We start from the raw sequence: 23,057 nt of genomic DNA, 5'->3' as shown, positions 1-23,057 counted from the left end.
GCATAAAACGTATGACCATTCGGTACAATTGTCTGAAAATCAAGACTATTACTTTTGGGCTCTATAGCCCTAAAGTCAATTTGACAACTAATAGTCGTTATTTTCCCACTTGAAGACATTTTCAAGCCCCACTTTTTTAAGGGAAGTTCTAATTAGTATTATCTTTCAAATGCAGTTGGAATTTAACTTTTTCATTTTTTTGGCCTGCAAATGGGACATAGTACCTTTAAGGCCCATTCAGATATTATCCCCCAAAGGCACCTTTTTGAACATGTAAATGAATAGCAACTGCGCACTACAAAGGTCCTACGCATAATCACTGAGCTCTGTGTTATAATATACAGAAATGTAGAGCGTATTACGCTTTAAAGTCATCATTAAAAAAGCTCCACAGTTTTGCCGCTTCATATCTAAACAAGGCTTTAGAGAACAAAATACATATTGCTTTCATTATTTGTTTTATCATTTTAATATTTCACAAGTTAATCATTGACAGCAAAAGTAAAGAAGGTCCATAACCAAATAAAAGAAAAAGTAGTAATAAGATAAATGACAGCTAGGTGAGCATGATTTAGTAGTTTGCAGGATACACTTACCAGTAGATTAAGATTGTCAATGGGAGTAGAGGCTGTTGTCCTGGCAACCACATAAAGTTCATCTCCAACCTGCATGCAAGACAAAGAAATAAGAAATATCATGTAATATGTTATTCAGGCAAAACGTTACATGAGATTTGTCTTTTGAAATGAAGTGGCAAATGAAACACAATGTACCTGTATTGAAAAACAGCTCCAACTCTTTGCTAACAAAGAGGATTATCTTTCTTTGAAAGGCTGTAATAGTAGCAATATAAATTTTTAATGATAATTCAATGATAAAGTAAGGTGCGATATAAAAAGAGCTTACAAATGCGCAAAACTGTTTTAAACATCAATAATATTGTAAAAGTTTTGTTCACAATTCTAGTGCAACAATGCAAGACCATTAACTCTCTTTGCAAGAGTTTGTTGATAATAATGATAATAATGGGCAATTCCACGGTAACGGAAGGACACTCAGACAAGATTTTTGAACTTCAGGTTCATACTAAAAGAAATGTTTTATTAGTATGTATTAAACTATGGGGAACAAAATGTGTTTCAGTCAAGTGGAAAGCTTCATCAACTTCACAAAGTTTGGATAAACACTAATTAACTGGAAAAACCATGTCCATTTTTATGTCCTTCCGTTACCGAGATAATTAATATGCACATTCTTAAACTACTTAACTATAATGACAATTTTTTTGGGGAGAATTAAAGGCACTTATATAGGTATTATATCTGTACTGTTTCACATCTTATACTAATAAAACAGTTCTTTTAGTATGAACCTGAAGTTCAAAAATCTTGTCTGAGTGTCCTTCCGTTACCGTGGAATTGCCCTAATGTAACATTAACACATATATATAGCACTTAATACGCAATGATTGTAAACACTGTACTATTACAAGATGTATGATATGAAAAGCTTACCCTGAAAACAGTTTGATCGATGCTAATAGACAGGTAATCATCATCAGCGGGTGACTGGTATGGATTAGCATCAAACTGAAAAACAGCATTCTCTTGCTCTATGTTCTCCTCTGTAGATACCTACAACATACATACAGACAAACATCAAACAGAGTTAGTGGGACTGCACTCAATGCTAATAGACAGGTAATCATCATCATCATCATCAGCGGGTAACTGGTATGGCTTAGCATCAAACTGAAAGACAGCATTCTCTTGCTCTATGTTCTCCTCTGTCGATACCTACAACATACATACAGACAAACATCAATGCTAATAGACAGGTAATCATCATCAGCAGTACCTACATTTATCTGAGGGACTTTTGAAGGTTAAAGCCCCTCTAAAGTGTTGGGAGTCTCAAATATTTGATGGCAAAATTGCACTTAAATTGTATAATGATCTGAAAGATTGTGTTATTTAGCACACACTTCTGCAAGGGTTTTCAAAATATATACATTTTAAGGCCAATATTTGATGAAAGAATTAATACAAAATGTTAGTTTTCTGTGTTAATAAAGCGCACTCACTTATCAATGTGTTATAAGAGACAAATGTATTATGTTAAAAATACCCCCACGGTATATCATGTGGTATGTGAACAAGCCCTTATATTGTAATAGGGTTTGGGGTTATGTATAGGATACGTGTAAGATATAGTGTTAGGACAAGGGATGAAACTGCATGCAGAGCAATTATTACATAATCATGTTTCTCATAAGAACAAAAATATTGCACAAGATAGCTTTTCTTCTGCAGATTTCTTAATGAATAATTCTTGCTAGTGTGTGTTCAGTCATATGATCATTAACAAATTAAAATTGTGTACACATTCAAAAATTTGTTATATTTTGTATATGTTGCATCGCTGAAATGCAATTTGACTGATGTGTTGCAAAAGAAATAAATTAAATCCAATTCAATTCAGTCAGACTTCGTAATGTATATTGCATAGTACCAAAGATAAGGTAAGCCAACCAAATATCTTGCACATATTTCTGATAGCCAGCATTTAAAGGGTTACTATAAAGTTATGAAGATTGTTTATCGAAACAACTGTAGTTCCTGGAATGAGATATTATCTAAACAGATCTAACCTTGACCTTGCACGTACATACCATCCAAGGTCTCTTCCATTATTCAAACAAACAAGGTAGTTACATTACATTCAAATAAGAAGACATTGTCACAACTCATAAAATCAACTTGCCATAAGCAAGGAAAATAACTACAAAATACATGAATTAATCTGAATATAAAGTGTAACTGAAAAACAAATTTCTTGAATCAGCGACCACACATTGTCATCAATGCTGCTTTTACTAAGATTGCTTCTGCAATAGTTTTGCTGGTATGTAACTTTACTCTGAGACTAGAGCAATATCTACAATATAATACTTTGGAGTAATAACAATGAAAGTTTTTGTTCACGCTTTCTTCCTTTAGACATCTGCTTGTCTAATTTCAGCTTTCTGTTTATTCTTGCGATTTACTCTGATAAGCACAAGACGAAAAGCTTTAGGTATGTCTGTATTTCTTGCTATTCTTGTAAGTGTATATAAGTAGACAATAAAAAAACATATTGAAATAGAAGCAAAGAAAGCTAAAGAAGGATAAAAGTAGAAAGGTATTTCCTCACCCTTATATTGATTTGGCTCATATCTTGTGTTGTATTGAAGATGAACCGCACTCTACCGTTAGCATCAGTAGATTGCTGGTTAGCGTTGGGATCCATGTTATGGTTCAGAGTAAGACGACGAGACTGGACCAGAGCGGATGCCTCGATGTTCACGTCCAGGTACTGCGCTGGCTTTCCCAGCACTGTCTCCAACTCAAACTATTCAAAGAAAACAGGGACTTTCACTTGAAAATACAACGTTCTGTCTTTTATGCCTCTATTAATATTCTTGCTAGGTATATTTTACATATCTAATATATAAAGCAAAGTTCTATTCTGGCTATAAAATAAAATACATAGTTCTGTTTTTTATTAGAGCCCCTCTAAAGTGTTGGGAGCCCAAAATTTACAACAATTTTGATGGCAAAATTTCACTTAAATTGTATCATAATGTGAAAGAGGATGTCATTTGGCTGCCAACACTTTAAAGGGGCTTAAATATTCTTGCTAGGTATATTTTACATATATAATATATATAGAATGGTTCTATTGTGGCTGTGAAATTGTTTCCATTTAGCACATACATGTACATGTTTCAAGTAGGCATAATTTTTTTCTCTTTCTTTATTGAATTTGTAAAACTTGAATTTAATAGAATGTCCGACACAAGGGAAGAGTAAACAAAAAAAATAAGCAAATATCACATATTCACATAGATTAGGCATCTCATTTGAAAGAAAAACCTTGAATGCAACATACCTGTACTTCATAAGGTAGTGCCGGTTTAAAATATTGTACGGTTTGGCCGGTCCTGAAGCGGTAGGGACTCCGTACAATCATTGTTGAGATATCTACAGCACGCTCCGTGACTCCTGTCGAAGCCTCGGTGACTACGACCTCGACATTGAGCCTGCATCCTTCATAGCTGCGGAACCAGTCAAGACCAAAGTTATACCTGGGATAGATGGAGGACGTTCCGATCCCATTTTCAAGCTGTTAAAAGAATGAATAAAACATACCGATAAATATTAGCTATGTTGAGACCTCTTTCTTTCAGTGAAATTTTATGTTTTTTAGTCATATGAATAATTCTTCTTCGTTTCTATTCTCAATTTTTGTTTCTTGTCAATTTTGGTGAATTTACTGGATTCTTTCATATAATTTTAAAGAAAGCAACCATGTTATCTTTATATGTATTAGTCTTTGGACTATTTTTCAAGGAATTTTCTTTCAATAGACTTAAATGAATGGATGAATGAATGAATAATATAAGTCATATAAGAATGTCATATAAATAAATAAATAAGGAGGCTGAACTATCATCAAAATCAAAGGAAGAACTGAGTTATCATACCCTATTATTTGTTTTAATATCTATATAGATTTTTTTTAAAGAAAAGAAAAGAACTTGCACGAACATCGTTATAAAATGACAAGCCGGTGTTTCTAATATTGAGATTTCTTGGCTCGGAATCAAAATGACAAGGAAGATTCCATGATCTTTGTCAATTCCTTATGGCTCCCTACACCATCTCCATAAACCAATCAGAAATATGAGACATATATTACAATGGGAGGAGCATTGCTGGTTTAAATAATGCAGGAGTGTTTCCAGGAAATAATGTAATAGCCATTACTAAACAAATCATTTGTTACTCAAGTAAAATACATACCAAGACTTTGATTTTGGTCATTACCACCACCACCACATCATTATTACAATCATCATCATCATCATCATCATCATCATCATCATCATCATCATCATCATTATCATCACAATTATTCTCATCATCATCATTAAAATAATGCAATAGCCATTACTAAGCAAATCATCTGTTAATCATGTAATACTTACCAAGACTTTGATTTTGGTCATTACCACCACCACCACATCATTATTACAATCATCATCATCACAATTATTCTCATCATCATCATTAAAAATCAGAACAGCCATTACTATGCAAATCATCTGTTAATCATGTAATACATACCAAGAGTTTGATTTTGGTCATTACCACCACCACCACCACCACCACATCATTATTACAATCATCATGATCATCACAACTATCCTCCTCATCATGGTGACATTGACTCACCGTGCCTACAGTAGTACTTTTGGAAACCACAATTCCGTCTGGTTGCAGGATACCAATCTCCATATGGAAGTTACCTCCCACAGGTTTCTTGTAGACATGTCTGTTTGTAATGAATAATAATGAATTATAATAATAGTATGAATAATACCATTTTTTTTATAAAGCCCTTACCATAAAAGTGACTCTGTAACATTGCCTCAGATTCTGAAACAAAATCCTGGATTTAGCTCATGCTGCAATCATAATTATAAACCTTTAGGTCAGTCCGAAAATCCCATGTCATCAGCCCAGTCACTGGATTCAATTACTCTTCTGCACTAATGTAATCAGTGCACATTCTCCACTCCCTGGGGAGCATTCCAACTAGTTGAATTTTGGTGGATGCGCACATGTTAATCCAATCACAACAACATTCACATCCTACCAGGTACCCAATTAACACCTGGGTGGAGAGGAGCGATGTAAATAAAATGCCTAGCTCAAAGAAATAAGTGAATGAAAGCCAGACTATTTATTACACCCCATCTCACCTGTTTCATACTCTTACTCACTAGGAGTACAACCACAAGCAGCTGTGACCCAATTTATGCTACATGTAGGTATGAAGTGGTTTGAATCTGTGGTTTTCACTTCTTGCAGAGAGTTCCATGGCCATTTTAAACACACGTAAACATTTACACTGGGTTGTATGAAAGGTTGTCTTGAGCTTACTTTTACCAATTGTTGAGTATGCCTAATGAGAAATATCTAGATAAAGGTTGACACTATCACACTACCATTAGAGCTTGCAAAACCTTGAAGTGGACCTTGAAAGAAAATGACAACCGATAAAAGACAATGGATCTATGGAAACCCATTGCTAGATGGCTTTTCAAAAATAATAACAATAAAAATGAAAAGAATCACAAAGGAAAGATAATTTGAAAAAAAGACCTACTTTGCCTCAAAGTTGATGTCTAGAGACTCTCGGCTGGAGCTTTCTAAGATGAAGTCTGGGGTGTTTATTTTGATGGTGAATCTTGGAAGAACTGAAAAGAATTAAAAGAAAAACAATTTAACAGGATTCTCTTTCAAACTCATACTTTGAAGTAAATATGTTCAGTTTGAATAGATACATCAGAAAAGCTAGAGTGGTTCAAACAGCATCTTCTCACAACCTAGCTACAGCTTTAAAATTACACTAACACAAAAACTTTTAAAGACTATCAAAAGTGTAAAAGAAAAACATATGTCATGAAGAATAGTTCCATCAATCAACCGTAAAGCAGATACAATTTGATAATAAGGAGTGAAAAGGAAAAAAGGGAAACGTAACTACATAAAATTACAAACAACCTATATAACTCATTTCAAAACATATGTTGATCAATAATAAATACATATATGGTTTATAGGCATTCCATACAGACAAGGAAAAAAATTGTTTATGAAAAAGGAAATCTTTACCGCCGTAAAGTCTTGTGGTTTTTTAACATGTGATGCAACAACATTGGTAAAACGTTAGACCTGCTTTATCGGAGTGGTAATTACTATTTAACTTCAAAGAGGACCTGGGGGGTGTTTCACAAAGATCCTAAGTTGAACTTATCTCTAAGTTGGACTTAATAGTTATGGAAAGCCATTTGCATCTGTAAAAATATTTAGTAAAAGTTATTTAAAAAGGCATAAAATGTTGATTCAAATCATACATATTTTCTATTATCAAGAAGATGTCATGTTGTTGATGTGGATTTTATAAAAACACTAAAATACTTGAATTTTCACTTTTGAATATATTTTATTTTAAGGCTACAAATGGCTCTCCTTAATTTTTAAGCCCAACTTAGGATCTTTGTGAGAAACCCCCCTGATGTTCATACAGTTTCTTGAGGATATCATCTCTATCTCATAACTCTATGATGTTATCTCCACTGAGAGTGTGATTGTTACCAGGCTAATTCTTTGAAAAGGGCTTCACAAACAGATACAGAAATCAGCTGATCTCTATTATATGGAATGGTTTTCAAAAACTATTTCCTGCAACTGGATATGATGATGTTTCCCTACAGAATTCTTATCTGTCATAGATAGTGGGCGAAGATGAAAACATCATTTCTGTATTTCGAGGTATCGGCCAATCATACATGAATTATCAAAACTCTTAAACCACAGCTGGAAAACAGCGCATGAATATATCCTCAAAATGACTCAAAAAGCGATGAAATTTCAGGAAAGGAAACTGTGGAGACATGATGAAATATATCTTGGGGCAGTTCCCAATTTACAACTCACATCCTTTCTGAAAATGAATAATACGTCTGATACCAATTTGGATATTTCCTCATTCATGTCTTGATATCTCTTACAAGGGATATTGCTCAATGTATTTTCAAATCTGAATTGTGTCCTAACCTATCAGAATTATCAAATGGTCCCATTAAATGTTTATGAACATATAAAGAACTTCGTCATTTCCACTCTAACTCACCATATTCTTTGACTTCAAACTTGATCGTCTTGTTCTTCTCAAACTGAAAAGTGAAAGGATGAAAAAAAGAATGAAAAATCACCAGGGAACCATAGGAAACATTCATGTACGCCTTAAACAAAGACACTTTATTTCCTTTGATTTGATATGATGTTTTCATAACGACCTATAGAATTCTTATCAGTCACGTTTAAATTGATCAATAAAACTTCAACTTCAACTTCACTCTCTCTTTTTCTCTCCCTCTCCCTCTCCCTCTCCCTCTCTCTCTTTCTCTCTCCTCTCTCTCTCTCTCTCTCTCTCTCTCTCTCCCTCTCTGTCTCTCTCTGTGACTGTGACTGTCTCTGTCTCTGTCTCTGTCTCTGTCTCTGTCTCTCTGCATGGTTTTTTGAAACAATGCCCTGGTCCCCTAAAACAACTATACCCTTCAAAGACATTCATATCCCCCTTTTCACCACCAACTACATCCTTTGGAAATCTACACCAGAGGCCATTTTATGTTTAATACTTCCCTCTAGTTGTCAGGGTGGTGGTATTCTGGATGTTAGTTCTCCTAAAAATCATCCCTCCATACTCATCAATAAATCTACATACCGAAGGTTGAAGACTTACCTGTAGACCATGCAGGACTGTGACAGACCAGTTCCCAAACATGGGTTCAGTATTGAAAGTGAAAGTCTTGTTCATGAATCCATTGACTGCTCTGGTCTCTCTGAACTGCTCTACGATGATTCCTTGGGGGTTCAAGATCATCAGATGAATCTGAAGGGGAGAAATATTGAAACAATGGCAGCATGAATAAAAGTTTGATAAGGATATTATGATAAAATTAAACTTGGTAGAAGCTTTCTTTCTATTAGTTAATTCTATAAAAATGCAGTAATAACCTTAATAATTCAACCAATTATACTCATCATGAATCATCTTGTTGATTACACACGTTTCTAATGTAAATAAATATTTGTATACAAGGTTAACTATATTCTTGTGGTTCTTTCACAATACAACGTTTCAAGGCAACATCCTACAGGGTGAACTTGCAGGGTCGGGTCAAAATGTGCATAGCTAAAACATTAATCGAAGGAGACAAGAGCAGGGTTCTCCTTTAAATGTTTCTTATTAAAATAAAAAGTATGATTCTGTATCTTCATGTAAAATTATCATCATTCAAAACCATCATCATTTGACTGGTTTAAGCTGGAAGCATTTGATTCTCCTTGTGGTTCGGTTTTGTCTTGTGTCATACAATTAATGCTTTGAAAGATATCCCTCAACAAAAGTGATAATCTCTTAGCTAGATCTGACTTGGGTAGCTTATAAATACCAGTCCAGAAACTATGCTGATGTCTTTAATGGTAGAATTGAAGTAAAAACTCTTTTCTCTGCCTTCTATTACAAAAGTGAATTCATAGAAGTTAAAAAAGGGGGAATTTCTCTGTGTTTTAATAATAATAATAATAATGATAATATAGAGTATTTGTAATGCGCCAACTCCACATGACTAATGTTTTTGAGGCGCATGGAGAAGAAAAAATATAAGTACATTAACATTTAAAAAAATAAACAACAACAATGTGAAACTAAATCTAAATAAGTTTTAATTGTCTCTCTCTTAACCTAGAACTTGAGAAGGGTCAGTGAGCTGGGTGATACCAAGGGGTTTCCATACCATGCCGAACTAAGATAAATCAATGCTGCAATCTAAACCTGTTGCTTGACAGTTTGATGATCAAGAGGTATCAACATGAGCATTTAAAGAGGCACTTGGGAGCAAAATATCATCAGGCCTCTAGTTCACACAATCATATAATTTTTAAATATGTAAGGTTAAACATTCCTAGTGCTAGAATCTCCTTCCTCCCCCTCCTCCTTCTCTCTGTCTCCTTCTCTGTCTCCCTCTCTCTCTCTATCTTTTCAGTAACGTGTTTGTTTTTTGTACATGTACTTCTTCCTTTTCTCTCTTCCTCTCTCTATCTCTCTCTCTCTCTCACTTTCTTTCTTTCTTTCTTTCATTCTTCCATTCTTTCATTCTTTCTTTCTTTCATTCTTTCTTTCTTTCAATCATTCTTTCGCTCTCTCTCTCTCTTTCTTTCTCTAAGTCATATTATCTGTTCATCTATAGTTTTCTATACAAACATATTCCACTGTTTTTGTTACTATCATTTCGTTCTTTCTGCCTTTCCCCTTTAAAGGTACTATGTCCCATTTGCAGGCCAAAAAAATGAAAAAGTTAAATTCCAACTGCATTTGAAAGATAATACTAATTTAGAACTTCCCTAAAAAAGGTGGGGCTTAAAAATTTCTTCAAGTGGGAAAATAACGACTATTAGTTGTCAAATCGACTTTAGGGCTATAGAGCCCAAAAGTAATAGTCTTGATTTTCAGACAATTGTACCGAATGGTCATACATTTTATGCTGCGCAAAGATTCAATCAGTTTAATCTTGGCCATCACAAGAAGTGGGCTATTGATGTAGACAAATGCTCAGTGTACACTTTACAACTCTTTTCACATGTTATTACCAAAGAAGAAAAAAAAACAGTCACTCACTCAATAGTGTCTGACAGTGAAGTCTAGCAAGTAAACGGGTTTCCTTGCATAATTTGAATATGAGGACACTACTAACGTTTAAATTTCACAGATAGGACATACATGACATATTCATAATTCCTGCAAAGTTCTACAGCATTGGAGGTTGGCTGCAAAAGGGACATAGTACCTTTAAATACTGCTCCCTCTACCTTCTCCTCTTTCTGTCTCTCTCTTCCCCTTCCATTTTCCTCATTCTTACTTAGAACATGTAGATACCAACCAACACATGGCAACAGCTTCAGTGTGACACACAAATGAAGGTTCCTCACATTGATGAAAATGGTTAAATTGTAATATGAACAGAGCCGGTATGATAAATCACTCTGCTCTATGCATGTGAGAACAGTTATGGATAGTTGACTTCTTTGAATTTCCCTGGAGGCGTTTCTTTCTCTCTTTGACATTGACTTTAGACCGTTCTCTCCTTTGTCTCTGACCCAAAATCTTTTCTTCTCACAGAGTGTTCACATTTATTCATACCGATACAGCAAACCAATTTCTGTAACTAACATGTATTGAAAGTTGAAAATATGATATATGTGGTATGGAAGTGTGGAAAACTCTCAGAAAATTCAAAAGAGTATTTCCATTTCCCTGAATTCAAAAGGGGGTCTAGAAAGGTGCACATATCATATGCTTTTGCAGAATAAACCCAATAATTACTGGAATATCATCTCTTCCGTATCTTTTAGTAAATATATATATAGCATACTTTTGGTGATTTTGTTGTTGTTTTTCTTTTTAAATGTTACATTTACAGTGTCTTTGGCACATTTTAAATCTAACAATTCCACAATGCAGGGATTATTAGAGTTCCCAGGAAACAAAGAGCAAACTTTATTCTCAAAAAAAGTTATTTTATCATTAAAGTATTGGCACAAAATCATCCTGATGTGAATGGACCCAGGCCCTAGAGAAGAGTTCCGAAGTGCAAGGTCAGGCTTCAACAAAGACTTAAAGACCATGTCTGTGGAACTAGACTGGATCCCTGGTCCTGATGTGAATGAACCCAGGCCCTAGAGAAGAGTTCCGAAGTGCAAGGTCAGGCTTCAACGGAGACTTAAAGACCATGTCTGTGGAACTAGACTGGTTCCCTGGAGAGCCAATTAAGTATCCTTTAACTCTCTCAGGTATGATATCTAAGAACCACGCTATATTACACATGTCAATATGATACACATTCCTCCATAATTCAGAGATCCATTCCACAAGTTATTTCCACTTCCTTCCGCTCCAGAGCTTGGAGGTCTTTTTCAGGAGGGTAAAACTGCAGAATTATTTTATTCATTTTAGAATAATGATATGAAAACAGCGTACTACATTTCTAAATGACAATTATTTATAATTATGCCCTCCTTGCATCATCACAGCTTGAGAACTTCAGAAATAAAACAATTTACAGGATAAAAATAGTTGTCACAAAACGTTTTTTAACTATTAAATTACCCTTTGTGTTTTATCCTTTGTTTTTGTAATTTTTTTTCTTTATAAATACAGTGGATTTTAGGTACTTTTTGAGAGTAATTGTCATGCAAATGAAACGCCCTTTGTCTACCCCTACTGGCCCCAAGCATAACCTACCAATGTGCCCTAAGCGCCTACATGTAACCATGGGGTCAACAGTTGTTCAACTATATGCTTTTAGTCATAAAGACCCAGACATAAAGCATCATGAACTGATATTAAAGGTCCTATTTCAAATAAAAATCACAGTTCTTGAATTGTGCAAAACTCTAGCTAAATATGCTCACAAGAAACAAGTACAGTGTGTATAAACTTTATTTGGCTATTGCGTGGTTAATGTGTTAATTACAGATAATGACCTTTCTTTTTCTGTTATGCAAAGTTTACTTTAACAGGTCATAAATGAAATGGACATTGACAAAATCAGCCAAACTTTTCTGTATTTCTAATTCTTGGAAAGACAATGTATTTGCCATCAATTTTCAATGATTTTTCAATGTTTGTCCTTTTGTTTTAGATGAGCCATCAATCCGTTCATAAATTCCTCACAAATTTGTCATCACAATAAATACAAAAACAATTTATGTAGTACCTTTAAACTAAGAATTTCCGAAGTTATTTATTGAATTTTGTGAGGGTACATTTGTCATGTTCTGCGGTTCCTACCGTCTCTGATTCTAGGCATGACGAATCGCTCGGCTCCCTCGCTGACTAGCGCTGAGCAATTATATCTAACACAAAGTGAAGTTGACATTTTCTTCAACAAGAGAAAAACAAGGCTTCATTTAAACTCATACGAGCTGTAATTGGTTTGTTACATGGCTGAGTGCAGAAAACCACAGGCCTTTTACATGGTTTTATGACCTTGATACAAAAGTTTACCTTCAATAAATATTGATTTAGTAATTATGTGCGTATCTGGGCTAGGAGCATTGTAAGGGTGAAAGAAGACCAAAAATGCTGAGTTGTGTGTACAGCAATGATTTATTAGGCCTGTCTTCATCAGCTGGAGTTTGCCAAAAAACACAGCTATTTTAAATATCCTGATCGCAAATTAACCATTTAATTTGTGTCTTCAGCCCACAGTTGCAATTAGCGGGATATTTGGTCAAGAAAATGTGTCCCGAGAAATATTGGTCTTGTTTCCAAAATATCCAGCTATTTTGGATATAGCGGGCTAATTTGCGCCCAGCCGAGCTAGTTTGTGATGAGCGTATCGGTCTGGTGAAGACGCATTTCAAGCTTTCAGGATAATATCCCGAGTCTGAAAATAGCAGGTTATTTGGCAAACCCGAGCTGATGAGGACAGGCCTATGCCAAAAGCTTTCACGTACACGTACAGGTAGCTTTTATAGACTTTTTCCATTTTAGGCCAGAATGCATTCAAATGATTTAATGGTCTCGATAAATCATTTTCCTATTGAACAGAAAGATTGATGTGACTGCTTTCATCTAGGTCAAAATACAACTCTTGACTACAGCTTACAATCTAAACATCTATGGGCGCGTTCATGTTTGATTTTGACGGCCAGAATCAGGCATCTGTTACGCGTTTAGTTTAAAACACGATTGCGTTCATGCTCACTTTTGTAGAATCACCGAAAAACAGCGATCACGATCGCCGATCGTAAACTCACAAAAAAGATGCGTTTACAATTTGTAAACGCGTTTAAATGGGGTCAACGCACTGACCTCTAGTGGGTCTACGTAGCATGCACAGTGAAGGTTTGCGAATCCAGCTGGAAGACCAATTAAGGCCACACGGAGAATTGCCTGGGGAGCCAGAGAAGTAAGCATGAACACTACATCGTGGAACTGCGATCACGATGAGCGTTTACGATGAGCGTTTCAGATCGCTCATTCTGCCTTCAAAATTTAAGCATGAACGCAGCCTATAACTGTTATGATAAATTAACAAATGAAGTCAATTTTTGTTATCTTTCTGTGACAATCAAGGATAAATACATGTTTAAGTATTTTGTTAGCTCTCTGTACTTTGTATTGATTCAATTGAGATATTCAAAAGCTAGTCATTTCTTGTATTTGTTCACCTGGTATTACAATGCTAATAAAATATAAAAATTGACAGTATTTACAAGTTCCACAAATCAATTTATTTGGTACAATATTGATAGGTCATAACTTATCTACAACCCACTCTAGATATTTAGTAAAGTGTTTACAGAACACCTAGAAATTGTTTAGTTAAGTTTAAAGTAAACATTGATTGTACCTGATGTTATTGAACATCTGTCGTATTGCTGGTTTGAGAACTGTGGGGTGTTTCACAAAGACTAAGACCCCGTTTACAGTGAGCAAAAAGGCCGGCCCGGCCTAGCACTGTAAATGCGCAAAAGGCCAAATGCGAGGCCAAAAGTGGCCGTGCATTTGGCCCTGCTCTGGAGGTAGTCTCGGCCACGGCCCGGGCTTTTCTCACTGTAAACGCACAAAATTGCGGGGCCGCAGCTTATGAAGAATGATTAGACTTTCTTGTGAAATGCTTACCAATTCTGAAGATGGTTTCATATCCTGATCCACTACCACCATACGAATCTTCACTGAAATACAAAGAGCAAAGAAATAGTAAACAGATTATATAATTTTTTTTAGTTTGATCATTAATAACATGAGTAGGATATCTTTCTACTACTAGAAAAACAGAAACTTTTTTTACCTAAAAACTTTCGCAAATCATTAATAACATAGCGTTTTCGCAAACAGAAATTTTCATAAACAGAAAAAAGTCAACCTTGAAATTCAATCAGTTTGCATGCTTTTGTACTCCTTGAAGAAGTACATGTAGGTGAAAGTTTAAAGATGGTAAAAGTTTCTTGCTATAAAGAATGATAAAGTCTGCATCCATAACCGTAAATTAAACTGGATCATATTCCGTACTTACAATATAAGTGACTATGAAAGCCACCAATGAGTTTTTCATGCCATACTGGACTGAACCAAGCAACCCATTCTAACACCATCAGAGGCATTAACTGTAAGTAGGGTTAGGATCCCATTTGGCATGTTTGGTCGAGAGGATAATGCGACAGAATGTCATCCAAAGAAGGATTTGAACCTTCGACACATATGACTGATTGATTGATGGTTTCTAAATTCAAAAGAATCAAGATTTGTGTCAATAACGCTGAATGGCACATGATTAACATTTTAAAAACATATTACAATAGCACATAAAAATACAGAGATCGTGCCGGAAACTTGAACATGAAGTCTTCACACAAGACTAGCAGAGGAGGTTGGCACATCACGTTCTACCACCCACCACCCACACACACATTACAAGAAGCATTCCATATATAGGGTCAGACCCTTGACCCCAGGCCACAGTGGATTGACTTTGACCTCTGACCTCCACATCCAGGATCTAACTTCGTAACAGCGATGACGAAAGGCGAGGAAATGTGTTGCAGGGGGATAACATGATCGATCGTAATACCAGTCAACTACTGGGTACATTATGTTTCCGGAATAGCGCTCCCTGTATTGCGATCTCCCGGAACATATTTCCCCCATGACGAACACACCCTAGTACCCTGGCCTTCCCTCATCTCGATGACTTGGGTTTTAGTGGTGATACATTACATCATATGGAGGATATTGTGCAATATGTGGTAATAATGCGTATGTAACTGGTTACCAGAAATGGAAGAAAAAAACCTTGATTCCCAACTATTTGCTAAAGCTGGAAATACTTCGTCATTTTAACTTTTGTGGCTAAAAATTGTAAAAGCTTATCCCCATGACTCATGTATTAGAAAATACCAGCTCCATTTCTTTTCGTTTCGTTATTATCAAAAGAAAAACTTTCAAGAGGCATTGGAATTTGGTGTAATCTGTCCTAAAAACACAACTACCAGTTAGTAGTGCACCAATATTGCCTCTGCTAAGTGATTTCTGAATTTGATTTGGTATTGGAAGCCACCTACAAATTTTTTTTTAATTTTCTCAACATGCCCTTAAAAGAGTGTGATCATTCCCCATTCGTTCCTCTTAATCATGGAGTTACAATCCTTGCTCTCATTCTTTCACCCATGTTCATAGTAAGCCCATTACATACCAAGACAGACCACTGGAACTAAGCCACTACTCAAGCTGAGTTTCTTCTCTTTTATTCTCTTTTCCCATCCTTTCCATGATTTGATAATCCCTCTTTTTTGCTCAAAATCTCCACCGAAATGTAAAGCAAGGTCTTTCCCTGATATCCTGTTGGGTTTATGCATCACAGGAACTTGGCACAGTTACAACAAAATAATAATCCAGATTTTGTTTGCTGGCATTTTCATTGTATTCGAGTTCAATCTCTCCCTCTTTCTCTTTCTCTCTTTCTCCCATTCTCTCACTTCCTTCTCGATTCCTGTCTCTCTCTTTTTGCAATCCTTTATAACCTCCCTGATTTTCCATCTCACTTTCTAACAATCCATTCATCATTTTTCCTTTCTTCTATATTTATTTCTTAATAACACGATATTAGTTCTACTCGGCAACTAACTCCCTCCCTCCCTCCCCCTCCCTCCCTCCCTCCCCCCCCTCCCTCCCTCCCTCCCTCTCCCTCCTCCCTCCATCTCCCTCCATCTCCATCCCTCTACCTCCCTCCCTCTCTCTGTCTCCCTCCCTCCCTCCCTCCCTCCCTCCCTCCCTCTGTCTCCTCCCTCTACCTCCCTGTCTCCCTCCCTCTCCCTCCTCCGTCTCTCTTCCACCGTCTCCCTCCCTCCCTCCCTGTCTCCCTCCCTCTCTCTGTCTGTCTCCCTCCCTTCCTCCTTCCCTCCCTCTGTCTCCCTCCCTCCCTCCCTCTGTCTCCCTCCCTCTACCTCTCTGTCTCCCTCCCTCTCCCTCGTCCGTCTCTCTTCCACTGTCTCCTTCCCTCCCTCCCTCCCTCTGTCTCCCTCCCTCATTCCCTCCCTCTGTCTGTCTCCCTCCCTTCCTCCCTCTGTCTCCCTCCCTCCCTCCCTCCCTCTGTCTCCCTCCCTCCCTCTACCTCCCTGTCTCCCTCCCTCTCCCTCCTCCATCTCTCTTCCACCGTCTCCCTCCCTCCCTCCTTCCCTCCCTCCCTCTACCTGCCTCTTCGTGTCTGCTTGATCTGACCCACACCCACCCCTTTCCAACTTTCTACCTTCCTCTCTCTCAAAATATCTCTGATCATAAAATGAAAAACCATTGAAGAGAAAAGAACTATGATTTGACCACATGCACTTGTTGCTATCATCCCAGCAGTCTGTAATGATCCATTTTGCGGCGGAATGAAGACATTTCCAGATTGTTCTGGGAAAATCAACGACAAAACAACAAGCCATTTTCATTCTTTCTCAAATTGTTTACTCAAGTATGATCCAAATAAAAACATATTCAAAAGAGCTTACTGTAGACGTCATCAACAGAATAAAAGGGTAAACATATTGAAAGTCAAGGCTAGCTCATGGGCGTAACTGGTGAGCTGAACATTAAATAAAAAAGCTTCTAAATCTCTTGTGATCATCCAATCCTCTTTTCCTCTTTCCAATGGGTGGGAGGCAGGAGAGAGGATCTTCATGAAAATGACAAATTTTAAAAGTTCTTTGCACAAGCATTTGTAATAATTCAGAGAAAAACCAATATATTTCAACATACAAGAAAATACTTGTATGTTGAAACACCACTCCCAACTTCACTCACCTCCTCCTCGCCCCCCCCCCCCCCCCAATCTCTCTCTCTCCGTACAATGCCCTTTCACTGTGGTTGTTAACTCTGTCTGGAAGGGTAATTCATTAAACACCAATTGTGCACTTGATTAATCATGTATAATCTCACATTTGGTTTTCAGATCAAATGTGACGAAGTTCATATTCTCAGAAATAAAAAAGCAATATCTGGAAGCAGCATGACTTTGAAAGTTCTTCTTTTTATCTCTCTCTCTCTCTCTCTCTCTCTCTCTCTCTTTGTTTTTGTTTCTTTACAATTAAAATTTACATATTCTGCAAACCACTAAGTTTGTAGGCATCTTCAACACCAACTGCTAATCCTCTTCTCATTAATGTTCTATAGCTTTACTAAGAGAATGTCATGATCGAAAACATGCATAAATTCAACAAAGCTCATTCTTATCCAAGAATGTATCTTTAGGCTGTAAACAGTGAAAAATCAAATTGAGAAAGAAATGGCCTTCAACTTTAGGCATGATGCACATCTACTCTTTCTCATCATCAAAGAGATAGAGGGACATTTATATCATCAGGGACGCCCTGACAATTATGAGGAGCTTATACAGGTCATTATTCAAAATGTATGTTGATGGTTATCCCACATTTCTACGAAATGTGTCATATGTTCATTGCTGAATCATACTATAATACATATCGTGACAGAGTTAACACTGAACAGCACGCAACAGTTTTGGAGCTGTTTTCTCAGAAGAAAACAAAAATCTTGGCCGGAGACCAACATCCTACATTATTATCCAACCCACCCACATATTAACATTCATCTCTTCGATGCTAAGCTCTTGTTATAAATATATTCTTTACCTTTCAATTTTCAAGGAATGGTAGGGGGTTGATACATTGCGCCAACATGCATTGACATGTTCTGAATGAGGCAATGTTTGGTCAATTTCATTCTTCAGAGTAAACTTGACTAGCAGCCTTTTCACACACAGCTAAAATTCATCGTATCTAGATTTGATTAGTTTAAAGCTGTTTAACTCAACAGTTTTAAACAGCTTTAAAGACAATTTTCCCTGTGTGAACGTCATTTATACGATGTTAGGATCGATACAAAGTCGCGATTCATACGCCGTTCAAAACAGGCTGCAGATACGAAGTCCGTATCTAGAGAGCTTGACATTTTGTGTGTGAACGGTTATACATGTTTAAACTGGATGGAACGTGCACTTTGTTTGATATGACCTGACCTTCAATGCGCATTTTAAGAGCAGTTAATCACGAAACGATCGCATCGAAATTTCTGTGTGTGAATGATGTCATAAGTAAAGCTGATTAGTTTAAAGCTCTTTAAACTAATCGGCTTTAAACAAATTTACTTGTGTGTGAAAAGGCTGAATGTTGGGTCAATATGATTCTTGACTAAACTTTGCTGTAATCAGATATTCAACTTTGCAGTCTGTTTTCCCCGGTCTGGTTGTTATTGCCCAACATTTCTCTTAGATGAACATTCCATAATGTCTGCAGCAAATAGGAAATGAAAACATTGGTATTCCCCTTCCCTGTTTTTGTGAAGACCTGTAAAATATGTACTTTCACTTTGGGACTTGCTTGTTTGACATGTATAGAGAAAGAGAAAATAAACAGCCATAAATCAGCACTGATTTAAAGACTTGTTATCAATCTCCTCTATCCAGTCTAAAAAACATATGCAGACTTGATAATCTTTATTCATCAACACCTTCAAACTTCCATCATCCTCAATAGATATTCAAATCAAAATCACATGTTTCCTTTCAATATGAAATTCTTTTTAACTACAGATATCAAACTACTCAAACCTTTTTTTTTACACCTCATAATATTCCTTCTCTGTCTTTCGGCATACTGTATTTCCTGCCATTTCATGATAATTTTAGACCTACATCTCCTATCTATCCTAGACCAGCTTCTTTGATTTTGATTTGATTTTGATTTGTTCTATTATTGAATGCATAATTAACATACATCAGATGCAGGAGGGCTACAGAATAAGCAAAGTAGCTTGCTCCCTACTTTTTCCTGTTTCATTTCTTCCTTTTTTTAACCTTGCTATAGTTGCGAACTAATTGATAAACAAATTAGAATGCCACTGCCACCTTCAGATACTGATTAAACCCTGATTACATTAACAGCGTAAAGCCAACCCCACACTATACAATCTGACTACCATCAGATTGAGAAGAATTTGTAACAGTATTTGGTATGAACATTCAAATTATTAAAATCTCAATGATTGAGAATCTGAATAGTCATACGCTTAAATTGAAATTTGAATTTCAAGGGATTTCAAGCTTCTTGAATCGGCACAGAATTGTAATGACGTCAAACCATTTATGCAATCGTCTACGATTTGAAGCCAATTCAGCTTTAATTCTGACTGTTAAGCATAAATGCACTAAAAGTTGTTAGTATTATCATCATCATTCAGCAACTAAATAGGGAAAATGATGCTTGTTTAGATTTCCATATTTACTGTAATGCAATGGCCATTTCTTTGAAAATTATATAAAAGGAGGATCGTGTAGTGTGCGCTGGGCATAACTTTAAAAACTTGGTGCAAGTTTTTATCATGTCGGATTTAAACTAAGATTCTCAAAAAACAGAGCTCAGTAGGTGGGTTTTTTTCCACTAAAAGCTGACCTGCTTGATAAATCTTTCATTAGGACCCTGCTGTGTGTATTAAGGTGACTCTCAAGGTTTTGACCTACATGTTTAACTTAAAATGTAGGTTGTTTGGTCTGCACCAACTGGTATCAAACTTTCATCCTACATTAGCTTCCTTAGAGTATTTACCCCAAAAATGTGGTCTTTGTGGACAAGTGGTCTTTGAAGACAGGTGGTCTTTCTATACAGGTGGTCGCTAAAGCAGGTTTGACTGTACATAAATGTTATGCTACGGTCACAAAGGTTCATACGAATGATAATTTTGTACGAATCTCCCTGTTTTTCCATTGTCTTCCCGAATTTCCATTGTCTGAAAATCTTTTGTACGGCGTTTGTAGCAGTTCCTAATGGCATTTGTGACCGAGACTTTAATTCTCTTTTGGCTATCAAATGACAATAAAGGCAATGTTCAAGGGAATGTTGTGAGCATTATTGGGGCAGCGCCAGGAGCGTCACAACGTGACGGACATGTGCTATACAAGAAGCCACCATTATTATTATTATTATCATTCTAAACTCACCTTCTTGGTTGGGTGTATAGATTGGTTTATCGGTATGAAGCAGAAGATATCCCGATCTGGAACTCAGCAAGACCTCTTTCTCCTCTTGGAATCCCAGGGAGGGGGCACTAGCTACCAGGTATACATACTGGTTCCCTCCCTCAGCCGGGGAGGAGTAATGCTCTGGCTCCACACGCACACTGGTTGTCACTGGTGTACCTGTAGAATGATATGATCAACAAAAAAAAGACTATAAAATCATTCTTATCTCTTCATATTCATTTTCCTATCATTTATCTGGATAGCATCTGAAATCTTCGAACAGAAATGTTATTGAGTACATGTCTTTGATATCTTGGTAGTAGTCTATTTCAAACAAAACGCTATGAAAACAATGATTAATGTAAACTTAATTTTCTTTTGCATCAAAAAAATAAAACAGTATTTGCTATTGTTTATCAATAGTTTCAACTTATAAACTTTGTTTTTCTTCTATACAACAGCTTATTGTAAACTATAATGTTAATACTAATAGGTACGAGTAGTAGTAATCACTCTACTATATATATGTACATTCATATTGTGTTTCTTTTCACATCCCCCCCCCCCCCTTATCAAACAAGCAGTCATTAGTATAGACACTTCTTGCACCTAACAATCACTGCCTTCCCTGGATACGTGTATAGCCAGAGTTAAACAATGTGAAGGTAGAATGTTGTATAACATCAAACTAAATGTTAAAACAAATTAAGTTAAAAAAGTTTCTCAACTTTTCAAACATCCGCTATGATGCTTCATGGAGGATGCTTGATATTATTTCATAAACATCCGTGATTGGTAGTAGTGGTATCGCCCTCCCCCATCAGCCTCCCCCATTTCCCTCACATTAGTCACTTGTCACTCACTGCTTGTCACGTAACAGGGTGTTTTTTCATCATTCCTCTGGTTTCTATGACGTCAATTCATTCTTCGTACAATAATGGAAAAACCTGTATTTGTCACACTCTCACCATGAAATTGCTTTTCCATATGATATAACTATTTTTTGCCGTCTTTGACTTTATTGAATTATCTTTAACCTTTTGCAGTAAAGCTTTACATGACACTTTCCATTGGTTCAGATTACCATTTTAAAAAGAAATTGCTGAAAGAGCATAAACCATGGTATCATACAGTGCAGTCTATATAAAACTCAATGCTATTTGATTTACTGATTGGTTCATATAACTAGATTCGGTTCAATGCAATTCAATTCAATGATGGATTTATCAAGAGCCTCAAATGACGTCTATAGCAAGACAAAGGAGAAACAACCCCAGGCTAGCAGTGTATCTTTCAGCCAAGCTCTTTATCAAATGTGTCAATACAGTTAGAGTGTTTGGAAACATTTCTTTCTTTATTTTCAAAACCAGCACTTAATCTAATAAGATAACAATCCTCTGAAAGAATGCCCCATTTCCAGAGAAATGTATGTAGTGACTCATGTTTTCTCTGAAGTATTCATATCTGCCCTTGGACTTTAAAAGATTAGTCTGATTTGGACATCTTTAAAGGAGCTCCTCCTCCTCCTCCTCCTCCCCCTCCCCCCTCCCCTCCCCCCCCCCCCTCCTCCTCCTCCCCCCTCTTCCCCCCTCTTTCTCTCTCTCTCTCTCTCTCTCTCTCTCTCTCTCTCTCTCTCTCTCTCTCTCTTCTCCTCCTCTTCCTCCTCCTCCTCCTCCTCCTCCTCCTCCTCCTCCTCCTCCCCTCCCCTCCCCATCCTCCTCATCCTCCTCTTCGTCTTCCTTGTCTTCTTTGTCTTCTGCTACCACTACTATTACTATTATCACTATCACTACAATTACTACCACAATCAATACCCTGTTATTTCCCCTATCCCTACCAATACCACTCTATCACTTCCACTACCACTTCCACTTCCACTCTATCACTTCCACTACCTCAACAAATATCACTACCACTTCCACTTCCACTCTATCACTTCCACTATCTCAACAAATATCACTACCACTTCCACTACCACTTCCACTTCCACTCTATCACTTCCACTACCTCAACAAATATCACTACCACTTCCACTTCCACTCTATCACTTCCACTATCTCAACAAATATCACTACCACTTCCACTACCACTTCCACTTCCACTCTATCACTTCCACTACCTCAACAAATATCACTACCACTTCCACTTCCACTCTATCACTTCCACTATCTCAACAAATATCACTACCACTTCCACTACCACTTCCACTTCCACTCTATCACTTCCACTATCTCAACAATTACCACTACCACTTCCACTACCACTTCCACTTCCACTCTATCACTTCCACTTCCTACACCAATAACACACCAATAACAGTCACCATCATTACCACTGCCACCATAACCACCACCACCAT

At 36.7% G+C, this 23,057-nt stretch overlaps 1 protein-coding gene across 3 annotated transcripts in view; it reads right to left on the bottom strand.

Annotated features, from left to right (window-relative positions):
- The window catches only part of LOC575436 (complement C3), a 62,167-nt gene that overhangs the window by 27,844 nt on the left and 11,266 nt on the right, over window positions 1-23,057 (bottom strand). For all 3 annotated transcript variants that reach the window (XM_775838.5, XM_011663691.2, XM_030997104.1), the window contains exons 4-13: window positions 20,678-20,875; window positions 14,305-14,357; window positions 8,356-8,505; window positions 7,744-7,786; window positions 6,214-6,304; window positions 5,277-5,376; window positions 3,931-4,164; window positions 3,193-3,390; window positions 1,515-1,634; window positions 597-665 (exon numbers count right to left, since the gene is read on the bottom strand). In XM_775838.5, the coding sequence (XP_780931.4) occupies window positions 597-665; window positions 1,515-1,634; window positions 3,193-3,390; window positions 3,931-4,164; window positions 5,277-5,376; window positions 6,214-6,304; window positions 7,744-7,786; window positions 8,356-8,505; window positions 14,305-14,357; window positions 20,678-20,875 (1,256 nt within the window). The remainder of the gene's footprint in view (window positions 1-596; window positions 666-1,514; window positions 1,635-3,192; window positions 3,391-3,930; window positions 4,165-5,276; window positions 5,377-6,213; window positions 6,305-7,743; window positions 7,787-8,355; window positions 8,506-14,304; window positions 14,358-20,677; window positions 20,876-23,057) is intronic.

The sequence above is a fragment of the Strongylocentrotus purpuratus genome, unplaced genomic scaffold (assembly GCF_000002235.5).
Source record: "Strongylocentrotus purpuratus isolate Spur 01 unplaced genomic scaffold, Spur_5.0 spur5_scaffold_4, whole genome shotgun sequence".
Lineage (NCBI taxonomy): Eukaryota > Metazoa > Echinodermata > Echinoidea > Camarodonta > Strongylocentrotidae > Strongylocentrotus > Strongylocentrotus purpuratus.
The sequence above is the reverse complement of the archived record's forward strand: the minus strand, read 5'-3'. Positions and strand labels throughout refer to the sequence as shown.